The 14041-nt window shown below is 37.2% G+C and overlaps 2 protein-coding genes across 2 annotated transcripts in view; one reads left to right on the top strand and one right to left on the bottom strand.

Moving 5' to 3' along the window:
* Positions 1-464: 464 nt before the first annotated feature.
* Positions 465-1097, bottom strand: LOC139117632 (uncharacterized). Its single transcript, XM_070680874.1, has one exon. It carries the CDS (start codon positions 1095-1097, stop codon positions 465-467), a length of 633 nt encoding a protein of 210 aa, XP_070536975.1.
* Positions 1098-6851: 5754 nt separating this feature from the next.
* LOC139117631 (protein lifeguard 1-like) overlaps positions 6852-14041 on the top strand; it is a 48745-nt gene continuing 41555 nt past the window's right edge. Inside the window, exons 1-3 of the mRNA XM_070680873.1 lie at positions 6852-7031; positions 10320-10453; positions 11140-11204. Coding sequence (XP_070536974.1) covers positions 6869-7031; positions 10320-10453; positions 11140-11204 — 362 coding nt within the window. The 5' untranslated portion in view covers positions 6852-6868. The remainder of the gene's footprint in view (positions 7032-10319; positions 10454-11139; positions 11205-14041) is intronic.

The raw sequence follows: 14041 nt of genomic DNA, 5'->3' as shown, positions 1-14041 counted from the left end.
AGTAAATGTCTGATCTGAGTTGCCCAAGTTTCTCGGCCTGCATCGTCTAAGCTCTTTAGCATGTTATAACATGCCTTTGAGTATCTACTGTTGTCCATGCAAAGTAATTTTAACCAAAATGCAATACAACGTTTAAAATAAATACAACATAAAGGCAATCTTCCACACTCACCAAGTACCGCTTCATTATTGGCACGGCTACTGACACCTGTTAAATATCTACAAAATTTTACTTGAACTTGCTCTATACTTTCAGAATAAACAAAACCCCAGATTTCACTGCCATAACAAATAGCAGGTACAATAACTGAATCAAACAATTTAAAAGCATCTACAACAGGAATTCCCCCGAGCTTTCGGATAACAGTTTGAATTGAGTTCCAAGAGACAATCGAAAGTGTAGGTTTTCGTGATGATTTAAGTTCATCTTTATGTACGTTGGCTGTACGGACCTGGCCTGATCCCTATAACTTGACTATGTTATGCGTCTCTTCATTGAATTTGAACCTTTCGCCGTCTATCAGCAATTTATCGTAAACTAAAGTTGCTCGTTTACCAGCTGCTATGGCTTCCCGCAGGAAAGGGATCAGTTTTCGCCGCTTCTCGCGAACCAACGGGGAGAAGTCCTCTTTTATTTTAAAGTTTGAGTCCTTCAACATTGTTCTACCTTTTTGTAAGACCAAAGACCGCGTTTTATAGGACAGAAATTTCACAATTATTCCGCGAGGGTAGTTACCGGCTTGAGAATTAGGTAGGCGGTGTGCTCTTTCGATGCCAATTACAGATTCATTGTGAGCATCTTCTATCTTCAACTCGTCTTTTAGCATTTTCCTGACTTTATCCTCGCATTCCTCCCAAGATTCGTTTCCATTCGTTTTTTCTGAAATGCCTTCAAATATCAAATTGTTCCTACCGCCTTGTCCCCGTAGCCTGTCACATCCAGCCTCAAGTCTCTCTATTCTCTGTCGTAGTTGTTTATTTTCTTCAAGCAAGTCTCGATGATTTTCCCGCAAGGAAGCCACAGAATCGTTGATATTCGCCACTTCTTTTCGTACATCTTTTAACTCAGCTTTGAGGTCGCGTCGTAAGTTCTTCATTTCGTTTGAATGTCAACCAGTATATTTAGCATATGGCTGCCTTCCACGTCTACGTCCTGTGCAACGTGGGTAGGGCTTGACGGTTCGCTGCCAACTATCGGCCGTCTAATATTTCCCGAACTTGTGAGAGTTGTCTGCCTTCTTGGGCCTGGATTTAACTCAATATCTCCACTCACTTGAAGCAGACGGGAAACATGAGGGTTCGCCGTCACTTCAAACATGCCCACAATATTTGTGCACGTTGGTTGTCGGTTGAGCATGTTGTCGTCTCCGATGAAATCACACGCCTCCAACGCGCATTTTTTGAAAATGGTGCCCAAAGAATCTTGAGCAATGTTCATGTCAAATTTACCATTTTCTTCCATCCATGCATGTAAAATGTCCACGGAGAAAATTAGGCCATTTGTAGCCAGCATTACATAAGTAATGACAATGCAGCAACATACACACCTGTACAGGAATTCGTTTGCCACGGACCACTCGGTATGCGGCGTGTACCGTTCAGTTGAAACGGCTTGCCAACTTTTAGGGTGAAAAAACACGCCAATGGCAACTCTCCAAGCCACAATTCCAATTCCCATGATTCAGATAGGTCTTATATATCTTGCGGAAACATTGACAGGCAAAACCCGAATCGTTCATGCGAAAAAAATAACAAGATTTCAGGACACCAAGTGCTCTGGCTATGCCTTCGTGTCAGGTCACGTGACCACCCCCCTATTTTGATATAATCATTTTTATGCATGACCTGCTGCTTGTTCATAATTTCTCATGCGAAAACTGGAAAAGGGAATACTTGTACATTCAGTTGAAAGTACGTTGTGTGTGACCGTCACTCTTTACAGTGAATACATTCTTCAAAAGTTTGTATTTAATGCACTTTTATGGCCTAACCCCTGTGAGATTTTACATCCTGGCATTTTTTTGCTAAAGATTTGCCATTTTGAATTCAAACTCTGCAGGGGTCAACCCTAGCATTGAATTTTTGAACATGTTCTTGAACAGAAATAGGGTTTCTTTGTTAACAAGGAAGAAAATTTGATTCTGGAATTTCACTGAAATGTCGATTCACTGTACATAATGTAGTCTACGAGGAAACTATAAGAATATTTTTTTCAAATACTTTCCAATGCTTTTTTAATGATTGACAATTGATATAACTGTACATAATGAGAATAGGACGTTTGAAAGAGCAGATATGAAAACAAATATGATATCGGAATTTCACCCAAGTGATCATTTGTAAAGTTCGAAAAGGATTCTTTATCAGGTCAAAGTCAAATGAGAAATAATATGGTAGTTAAGATATTATTGATAAAGACTGTGACATCTGGGGGAAAGTCACCGTTGTTTTGAAGGGTCACTATTTTTCACCCCAGGGCCTTAGGGTGCAAAGGGTTAAAGAAAAATGTTGTTTCGGGCGGTCACATTTTACAATTGATGAATTAAGGAGGGGGTCAAATTTGAAAAATTGGATTTGGAGGGGGGGGGTTGCTTTTTGCATTTCATTTGTAGTTAAGTTCCACCGGCACCCCCTCCTCGTAAAAAACGAATGCTCCCTAATCCGGGAATGCAAAATTTCCAACATTTGTAATCGCGTCATATGACCGTGATGACATGGTCCAGTACCATATACATTGTATTAAACCGACAGAGAACCTCTGAATCCAGCTTCGCGTTAATTGAATCGAACGGTAAGTTTTACCTGTTGCTATGTTGATGTGACATATCAAATAAGTGCTGTGTGTTTTCCATGTCTAATAATAATCAGACTCTGATATGTCTCTTTTTAAAGATCAAATTGTTCCGTGCGCAATGTATACTGTAAAAGAGTCCTGTAAAAGCTAGCTACGGGTTGTTTTTCTCGATTCTGGACAGCACACAATCATGCGGTTTTTCACGTTGGCGACCTTGTTTCACCTCATGTTAGGCGACCTTGTTTCACTTTATGTTAGCACAATGACTGTATATGTTATTTCAGTATGGAGAGGGTGGCAGTCATTAATGTCCCTTTCTACAGTCTCTAGGGATAAACAATTGTGTTGATGTGTTCAGTTATCTGTATCCGCAATGATGTGACGTATACCATGATGGAAGGTGCATCAATCAAAGCATTGCTTCCAGAGCGTGTACTGGCGATGTATAGCAGCTCAGAAGGCTATATCTGATTGGTAGACTGTCATAAACAGCTACTTACTGTAAGGAGTCTGAAACTATGGCTATATTGTACCTGACTGACTGTTCTGAAATCATCAAATGATAACGATGAGTTTCAATAAAGCTGAGGCGCTTTTTCTGACAGTGGCGCGACTTACTAGAAAATGTGGGCCCACAATCGCGGCCAAACTATTTACAACAACGAGATTTCAATAAAAAAATTTGAAAATAGATTTTTGTTGATTTTTCTGGTAAGCTAAACTCTATTGAATGTAACAAGCTAATAACGTGTTATTATGATTCGCCTAATCTTAATATTCACCGGAAATGCTTACAAATATATCAATCTAGATATCACGCATCTCGTGCTCCGTCTCTCCTTAGCATAGACTACGCCAAAGCTCAAATGGGAAATTGGAAAACGGCAAATTATGTTGCAGGTGCCGATTCCCACTTGCAGTTTTGAAAGGTGTACACTACACTGCACAGAGTTATCTAACACAAATGAAAATGGGCACGTTTCTATGGTCACTAATATTCGCGACAATGTTTTGAAATGAAATAGTACGCAACGTACCATGGATTTATCTGCCACGCAGCTGCGCTTTTTATGCTTTATATTTCGAAATGTCACATTGATATTCAAAGTAGAAAACAGGGTATACATGTATTTCAATCTGCAATATGTTTCGGCTTAACAGAAAAGTCAACAAAAGTGTTTTCAATTTCTTTATTGAAATCTCACTGTAGATTTGTCACGAATTGATTGTCCACGTCTATTTATAGATGATAAGCACAACCGTCGTGTATCGGATTCACCAACGACTGTCTTCCGTGACAATCCAATCCGTGGTACATTGCGGTCAGTCAAATAGAAAATAGAAATTAGGCTCATAATAAATTTTTAAACGTTTCTTCATGTTGATGAAGCGCTTTCTCATCCTTTTCGAAATGAACAAGTTTTCAAAGCTGGTGAAATTATGATAAATTGGTAAAGACCCTTGGGGCGCTCCGGTTCGACTTGTCCAGGTACGCTTGCAGGCGCTCGTATTTCATATAAGTACATAAGCATGAGATGTAACGCAGCTTTTGCCTCGATGTACGAGTTTTAGCAAATGCTCAAATTGAAATTGGTTCTGCGTGGTTGGCGGGCTGTGTATTTCTTCTGGACGTATACAATCAACAACATTATCAAAGCAATCATCTCTTTGAAATCTCTATTTCAAAAACTTGACGGGTTTCTTATCATCGTTATCTCTAATCACATTGATTAACTAAACACATCTTCTAAGGGAAGACATAACACTAACAGTGTCAGTAGTAGTTTCTACGTCAACAAGCGCTAATGAGAGAAGCGGGGATTGGTGACTGCCTCTTTAAACTATCAGCGATCTGTTTTCACTAAGGTATCGCGATTTTGGGGCAGTTTCAATCGTAGAACATGATTGGAACGTGGGATAATTGGATCTTCTTATATTTCAAATTTCTGAAAAGTGTTAGGTGCCGTATAGCTGAATGTTGCAATATTACAAATTACTCATAAAAACAAGTATGTAACTTAAAAAGAAAAGCCGATGAGCTTACATTTGCAGATAAAACCGACATGACTTCACCATCCAATTATTCCAAATCAGTTCCAATCGTGTTGTAGTTTCGTGGTCTGATTTCAGCACTTCAAAACATTTTTGAGTTTGAGGGAGATTAAGATCAAGAGCAATGAGTTTCTTTTGTCATGTGTGCGTGTGTGTTAACTATAAACGGTCCGTTATCCTCAATTCGCAGGCTAGCTGTAAGCTTGTCCTCACTCACCGAGGTTTTAGGCCATACTATGGCTACGAAAGGGTTAAAACATCTCTATAAATTAATCCAAAATTCTGTGTACATCTTTTTCGAGAATGTAACACACATGCCGATGGATTATTGTGTTGTGCATCAGCATTGCTGAACATGAGTGGAAACTTACCCCCGGGGTTACTTCCAAAGAATTGTAATGATAGAATGCCTGTATAGGATCAGATTGAGTTGACTTACCTTGGCAAAACTTAAGTGGTTTTCGTATGTTTACGCGAACTTTTAGGCGAGGTGAAGCGATATCTTAGGGGCTGTTTAAGGCTATTGTAGGGGCTATTTTTAAACACTAACCGTGTAGTACCTTTTTTTCAGAGTTTGTCATCTTTTTGTTGCAGTAGATGGTAAAATGCAGTGCAGGGGAAAACCGGATATTCGGTTGCCGTGGCGACAATTTCAGGGTTAAAAATATGAGGAAATTTGTGGCAAAGATATCTATTGAATGAAAAGTCATACAACAACCGAATTTTTTCTGTAGCATTCAGATGTATATGTATTACAATATGAACCTAAATCTATGACTGTATAAGATGTCAATATAAATTAAATCATAGTCATCTCGGTAAGATTGAAAAATTAATAAATTTCACAACTTTCCGTCAAGTTTCTACTATGACATGATTGGATGACCTTGTTTTTTGAAGTTTGTTTTGTAAAGTATTTAATTTTACATATGTTGGCTGATTTTCATTGCATTCCAACCATTCTTTCAAGAGTTATTACTGCCACAAGAAACGAATGCAGTACAAAACACAATTGTTAGGAGTATTGGATTGAAATGTTTACAACATAAAGGTGATACTCATACTTCATGCAAAGTTTACGACCTCAAAATAGGGTATTGGACAAGTTTAAATTGTCAGTTAGAATTCTATTTACAAAAGCCTGATTGTAATTGCTTTCTAAGTGAAAAATGAACTGTTAATCATCAAAAAAACATTGATTTTATAATCAGCATGATAATGAAATTCATGTGAGATTCTTTACTTGTTATGTATATGGACACCATAACGTCTAATATGGTTTGTTTTCTGGTTTAATGGCTATACCTGAATGAAAATCTTCATATGCCTTACAGTAATATCCACACAAAATATAAAACAGAATCATTTGTTGCAAATTTCTTCCCGATTACTCATTGATCTGGCTTTTTAAGACTGCAATTAGTCTCAAACTCACAATTTCCACAACGCCATATTTTTACCTCTGAAAAAGCTGCTTCAATAAGCAAGCAAATGGTCACTACTTCATACATGATGCCATAACTCAACAAAGTTTTTAGGCAACCAAAAATAGCGATTTACCTGTTTTGAATATATAATTAGACTAAATAAAATTTGACCAGGGGTCAGTGTGAAAAAAACGCGATTTTTCTCGATTTTAGTTAATATTTTTTGAAGAATGATATAGCTTATTTGAAAGTATACATGTCGAGGGTGGCAATGAAGGAAAAAAATAGAATTAGATTTTTTGAGCATTTTGACCGACATTAGCCCAGACGATGGCCTTAAATGTGTATGACAAAAGCAACGCGACCAAGCAAACAAACTCTACCCAGTCTCCATCAAGAAAAGTAGTAGCTTTTTGCATGGAGGTAATGGGGGTAGGGGGAGACTCTTCCTACCACTATGCTCTGTGGAGTGCATATCGGAGTCACTCGCACGCAGGTACGTAAACGTATCATTTACATATTTTATATAAATGTCATTGCTTTTTGTCCTCATGATAACAACGTTTCCACAGAAGCTCACCGGTCGAACACCGCGATGTCGTCCAAGGGTTACTCCAAGTTGCCAAGCCAACAGGAGGAGGTAGCGCCCCCAGCATGTTCAGTGGCTGCAGTGGATGAAACTCCATTGGCCGGAGATCACCAAGCTACAACTTCCCACGATGGCACAGCCAAACCAGCGCCATCTTCAGCCGAGTACGGTGAGTGAGAAATCCATACCAGTCCGTGTGTTAGTCTCCCCAGCCTGGAAACGGACAAAGTCGCCAACGACTGCTTTAGATATTACATTCTCGTATGGAAAGTTACACAAATCGACATTGCTACATTTCCAATTTTCTTAATCTTAATATCTGACTGCATGGCGAATCTGAAAGAGGATGAATGTGCGAAATACAAAAGTGTCCACAGAAGGTACGATGAATATAAGGAGGAAGGAGGCTGCTTATATATATATATATATATATATATATATATATATATATATATATATATATATATATATATATATATATATATATATATAGATATCGCTCTCGAATTAAAGAATAAATAAAATAAAATTAAAAAAAATTAAAAAAAAAATATATATATACATATATATATATGTGTGTGTGTGTGTGTGTGTGTGTGTGGAAGTATACAGAAAGAAACTACACACAGAGAAATTACCTGCCACCTAGAGTATGCTTTATAATCGTCTCCTACTCTAACTAGTACAACATTACAATCATGTAAAACGCCATGTTGAACATCGCTGAAATTGGCCTCGGAATCAAATTCATTTTGGAGTGACTGAACAAACAGCTGGCATATGTTTTTTCTAAACTGACCAAAGTCATTTTTTGTCACATGAAAAGTATTTCGACCACAACAAGTTTATTAGCCTACTGGCATGTGTTTTGCAGTATAAAGAAAAGACACTGCTTAGCGATGATGCCATTGTAGGTTTAGTTTATTTGTTTGGCCGCCGTTTTATCACATACTCCTGCCAAAGCGTGCACTCTTACATAAAACATTTTTATCTTGGTACAAGAGATCTAAGGGACAAACCTTTAGATATTCGGAGGGGGTGGTCAGAAACGGAAAAAAAATCCAGAACAGAAAGTTTGGGGGAAATATCTTCACACTACATTGCAAAATAAACAAAATATTTAGAACACAATTGAGTAAAATAAATCTGCAAGACTCAGAAAAATAATTTGCACATCTATTCTCATTGGAAAAAAAGAAAATTTGAAATTTTCAGTTGTACAATTTTTTTTTTCACAATCCTATCGTGACCACCTCCTCCCAAAATCTAATGGTCTGTCCCTAAGCCTCGAGTTATACGTGGATTTGTCCGCTGTAAACTTCCGGGTTCGCGATCACGCGATTTCGCCGAATTTATCGTACTTTCGGTGCTAAACTTCAATGTTGAGAATCAAAACATGTGCAGATTCACTAAATTTGGCTTTGTTCAGATGAAACTCAGCAGATTTTCCTATCAATTTCCAACCTGCACTTCATACACATGGGTTTTGGAATCCACCGTGCAAATTGCAGTGTGCACCCGGGTATTTCGGTTTAACATCGATTATACAGCATACTCTAGGTGGCAGGTAATTTCTCTATATGTAGTATCTTTATTTCTTCATTGTGCAATTTAAAAAGAAATCCTGATTTCGTCATTTCGCCATTTCGCTGTTTCGCTAAGTACAATTAGTTGTCCAATTGAAGTTAGGGAGCCTTCAGTAATTACAGGGGGGGTGGGCCGGGGGAATTTCGCGAACACCTGTACCGTAAAATGTGACCCTCCCCCCAATCCTCCTGTCTAAAATGTGACCCTCCCCCTTGTTCGACATTCTAAAACTTGACCCTCCCCCCAACCACTGCGGTATTCTCCCTGGGAATAACTAAAACAGTATCAGCTAATTTACATAACAATTGGTTCAATTGTTATGTTAGGGACAAATTACAGAGGGGAGGGCTGGTTTTTTTGGAGGGACAGTCACAATTTATCACGCAAGAATTTTTGAAGATATATGGTATTTCATACAGTTTAGGGAGGGTCACCATATTTTGTGCAACTATAAGAAGGCAAGATGTAGCTGATTTAGTTCTTCATCCTAAAATATCAAATCATAATACATGGGAGTCTATCAGGCAAATTATTGACAATTTACCCCCACAAAACATGCTATATCTGTATTTTATATATGTTTGATTATGTATTTAAATGTACTTTGCTTGAATAGGGAAGTAAAATGAACATTTGTGTACAAGAAATTGCTATCCATGGTGTTTATGATGAAATTATTAATAGTTTTTTCCAATACAAAAATAGGTAAATCTTTGCATTTGTGTACTCTTGATTACTGATATTAATTTTCTTGATTAGACTAGAGTGGTTACAAGTCTATGGTTGTGTAAGAAATTTGATTTTGGAATTTTCACCAAATGTCATTCAATACACTATGCATTGGGGTCTATGATGAAACTATGAATAATTTTTTTTCAGTACAAAATTAGATAAATCTGTGCATTTATGTATGCTTGATTATTAAGATTATTGTTCTTGATTAGACTAGAATGGTTACAAGTCCATGGTTGCGCAAGAAATTTGATTTTGGAATTTCACCAAAATGTCGATTCACTATGCATTGGGGTCTATGATAAAACTATGAATAATTTTTTTTCAATACAAAATTAGATAAATCTGTGCATTTATGTATGCTTGATTATTAAGATTATTGTTCTTGATTAGACTAGAGTGGTTACAAGTCTATGGTTGTGTAAGAAATTTGATTTTGGAATCTCACCAAATGTCAATTCACTACGCATGGCGGTCTATAAGTGTGTGCGTATTTTGTTGGTGATTTCCTATTCAGGAAATATCACACAGACAATCAAAGTTTTGGCCATAATATCAGCTTCTGTCAAAAGTGACCCTCCCCCAAGATAGGTTTATAAAAAGTGACCCTCCCCCTTGAACTGTTTTCTAAAAAGTGACCCTCCCCCCAATTCCCCCGGCCCACCCCTCCCTGTAATTACTGAAGGCTCCCTTATCGTACTCCGCGTCAAAGTTATTGAACTCCGCGTCTTCTGATACCGAAACTTACTGTAAGACGAAACTTCATAGGTTACAGATGCAGGACTATAATAATAATAATTACTTGAAGATTTGTATATATATATATATATATATATATATATATATATATATATATATATATATATATATATGTGTGTGTGTGTGTGTGTGTGTGTATGTATTACTCGAGTGTCACGCATACACATCAGATAGGTAGACAGGTAGATTTGTATTGTAACAATAAAAATCTACCTATCTGACGAATATTACTTTTATATAAATGACTAAGCTGAAATTTCAAATTTAATTAGATAACCGTGACTGTAATGCTTTTTTACAATACAAAATAGTTTTCACTGATGACCGTCCACGTGACAAATGTTCTTGATGTTTACCCTCCTTTCACTTCTGATTTAAGGCGCCATCTTTAAAGACGAGGTAATGCCAACAATGTCAAGTGAAACAGGACCCATACCACAAATAGAGGAGGACCACATTACTGAAAAAGCTACCTTCCGGGATGATCGAATCAGACGGGCATTCATACGAAAGGTATCTCTCTCTCTCTCTCTCTCTCTCTCTCTCTCTCTCTCTCTCTCTCTCTCTCTATATATATATATATATATATATATATATATATATATATATATATATACCTTCCTGTTGATGTTCATCTTTCTGTGATCATATTGCTACAAACGGAATCTAGGTGGTAACTCTGTCCCGAGCAAAAAAGAAAATACATATATACAGGATTTGCCCCTCACAGAGCTTGCGTAATTACAAAAATATAATTTGAGTGTACACATTTTCATTTTGCTATCCTAAGATTCTATTTATTAGGTATCACACCCCCCCCCCCACAAGACATGAAACTGTGTGGACAAAATATAAAGAGAAGTCCAGAAACCTAGGATCGTATTTCAGACTTAGCTTCATGGAAATATTTAAAATTAGCAAGTTAATTATACCATGGTACTGGACTGTGCTGGTAAATGATTGATAGTCATATATCTTCTGTTTATGCCCGCAACAGACTGCTCTGTGCTGTCATGGCAACCGTTTCACTTCGTTTCATCGGCGAGACAGAAAACGGTAAATCAAATCTCCATACAATATGTCATAAGTGATGCAAGTGTCTTTTGCCTATTTATAAGTTCCAAGTGTTGTTGGAACTTCAGAAGAGCCAACTCATTTAACAAACCACCTGATTGAATTGATTTTTGTTTCATAAACAGGTGTACCTGATTCTCATGGTCCAATTAATGTTTACATTCGGAATTGTTTGTCTCCTCGTATTCTGGTAAGTATCAGGTGTATAGATACCTTAGTTATATTGAAAGTCACTTTGTTAAAATTGTTGTTTATACATTTTTTGGTTGAAGTCTCGAGTATTACCTGAAAACATATACGTTGATGTTTACACAGTCTGTTAGCAAGGAGTCTTCCCGGCGGCGAACGCATTATGATTTACCTCGACGTTTTGATATTTCTCCGCCATGTTTACATAATGTCTGGCTTTGTTAACTACATCAACCAGATATGAACTGAAAATGCTCACGTGTTTCATTATATATTGCAGTTATGTGTAAATTTGAACCTTTGGCACATGTTTGCAACTTCATTGAAAGTATTATGATCAACATAATGAACAATAATCACCGCCGATGAATTCTAAAAGGTCATGAAGTATACAAATATGTAATTAACTGAAATAAAGATATTAAAGATCTTTGACTGCTGTCATTGTATCACCATTTTATATAGCAAGTTTAATTACCGTTGGCCATATATGCCGAGCTGTGGAAGCTCATTAGATATGCAAATTATAAATTAGCTGACATGAAAATGTGAAATGACTTTCGATATTGTTTTAACGAGTTATAATCATCATTACATTACCATGCCCTGTCCGTCGCATTTTGATTGGTCGAGCTGAACCACGTGACTGACCACAAATACACAGTAATGGTTTGTTTACATGCCCGTGAATATGAATAATGAGATTAACAACTCAAAGTATCGTAACTTTACAGCTCAAACATAAATCATAATCAATCACAAAATAAAATGGAGCACTTGTAGGTCAAGTTGAGATACTTTTTTTCTGAAAACATCTCCGGATTTGCCAATTTTTTACAGCGCGCGTGACAGTGCGTCGCGTATTGCTCAGTTTCTGGGGCCTAGTTGTCTTCGCTCCTGAAATTTTCGGAAATTTTGACGATTTTCTTGGGTTCACTGATAATAAAATGGAAATAACTGACTCCGCTCTGACCATTAACGTTTAATTTTGGGCGCAGGCTCGAGGAAAGCCAAATTAACGGGCTCGGCAAGCCTCGCCCGTTAATTTTTGGCTTTCCTCTCGCCCTTGCCCACAAATAAACGTTAATGGTCAGCGCGTCGCCCGTTATTTCTATAATGTACATAGCATGTTTTGCCAACTTTGATCAAGTAAATCCCAGTATATATCCCTAATAAGCAAAGTTCATTAAATATGTAAATTAGGAATTGACTTGCGTAAAAGTAATAATGTTGTATCATGGTATCTGCAATATATGTAGCAAGTTTTGTCAACTTTGGTCAAGTCAATTCAGATATATATCTCTAATTAGGAAAGTTCATTAAATATGCAAATTAGGAATTGGCTGAAGAGAAAATGCTTAATGACTTTCAATAATATTGTATTATAGTGTCTTTAATGTACATAGCACGTTTCATCAATTTTGATCCAGTCAATTCAGATAAATGTCCCGAATTATGAAAATCCATTTAATATGCAAATTAGGAATTGGCTGAAGTAAAAATGTCTTTTGACTTTCAATAATGTTATATCACAGTGTCTTTGATGTATTTACCAAGTTTCAACAACTACAATCAAGTTAATTCAGATATATATCCCTAATTAGCAAAGTTCATTAAATATGCAAATTAGGAATCGGTTAAAGTTAAAACGCTTAATGACTTTCAATAATGTTAAATAATAGTATCTTTAACATACATACCACGTTTGGTCAATTTTGATCGAGTCAAATCAGACTTATATCCCTAATTAGGAAAGTTCGTTAAATATGTAAATTAGCAACTATCTTTCATGTAACCCCTTAATGGTTCCCACTGCTGATATATCTTGGTGTGATCAACATTTGTAGCAAATATTATCAAATTGTGTGTAGTCGTATCTATCTATCTATCTATCTATCTATCTATCTATCTATCTATCTATCTATCTATCTGTCTGTCTGTCTGTCTATCTATCTATCTATCTATCTATCTGTCTGTCTGTCTGTCTGTCTGTCTGTCTGTCTATCTATCTATCTATCTATCTATCTATCTATCTATCTATCTATCTATCTAGTTTTATAACACGCCACATGCTCATTCCCTGTCGCGCTTCGCCAGAATACGTTACGTGACGAGAAAACAGATACGTCTAGTCCCCACCGAATCGACAACAGTGACGTCAGAGGGCATTTTTTGAAAAGCTATTTCCCTAGGGAAATAGTCCTGACCAAATTTGGAAAAGTGTTTGGTCACGTGACCGTAGTGTCGTCTGCATCTTTGCAACAATTGCGGGTGACTAGAACGTGATGTGCGTCCGGGATAGGTGACGACACATTCTCTAAAACAGATTTTCCAACATTTTCCAACATTCCAACAGCGTAGGAACTTGAACAGCTCATCGACGGAAAAGATTAAAGTGCAACCAAGGATGTCGCTAGGTATGTTTAGAATATATTTTGAAAGAAAGTGGTACCATGTACAACTGAAACCGCTGTGGAAACATCGCCCAGTGAACTTGTCACAATGGATTGTTGCGGTGCAAAATATTAAAACACATTAAAAACTATATAACAATGCAACATGAGCATGTGGTGTGTTATAAAACACCTATAGCCTGGTCTTTATTCGGGCTATAGCGCTCGTCTATTACCCCTCGTGGCCGTGTGTTACCAGAAACCCTCGGCCTACGGCCTCGGGGAATAGCGATGTGTTTCTGGTAACACACGGCCCCTCGGGGTAATAGACGGGCGCTATAGCCCATGACCAGGCAATAGGTGTTTACTAATGCATCTATTTGTGTATTTAACATCTTCTTACTATCTATATAGCGAACAAGTGAATTCGTTCGTCAAGGAGCAC

Source organism: Ptychodera flava, chromosome 18 (assembly GCF_041260155.1).
Source record: "Ptychodera flava strain L36383 chromosome 18, AS_Pfla_20210202, whole genome shotgun sequence".
NCBI classification, from domain to species: domain Eukaryota; kingdom Metazoa; phylum Hemichordata; class Enteropneusta; family Ptychoderidae; genus Ptychodera; species Ptychodera flava.
This window is presented reverse-complemented; position numbering and strand designations above follow the sequence as displayed.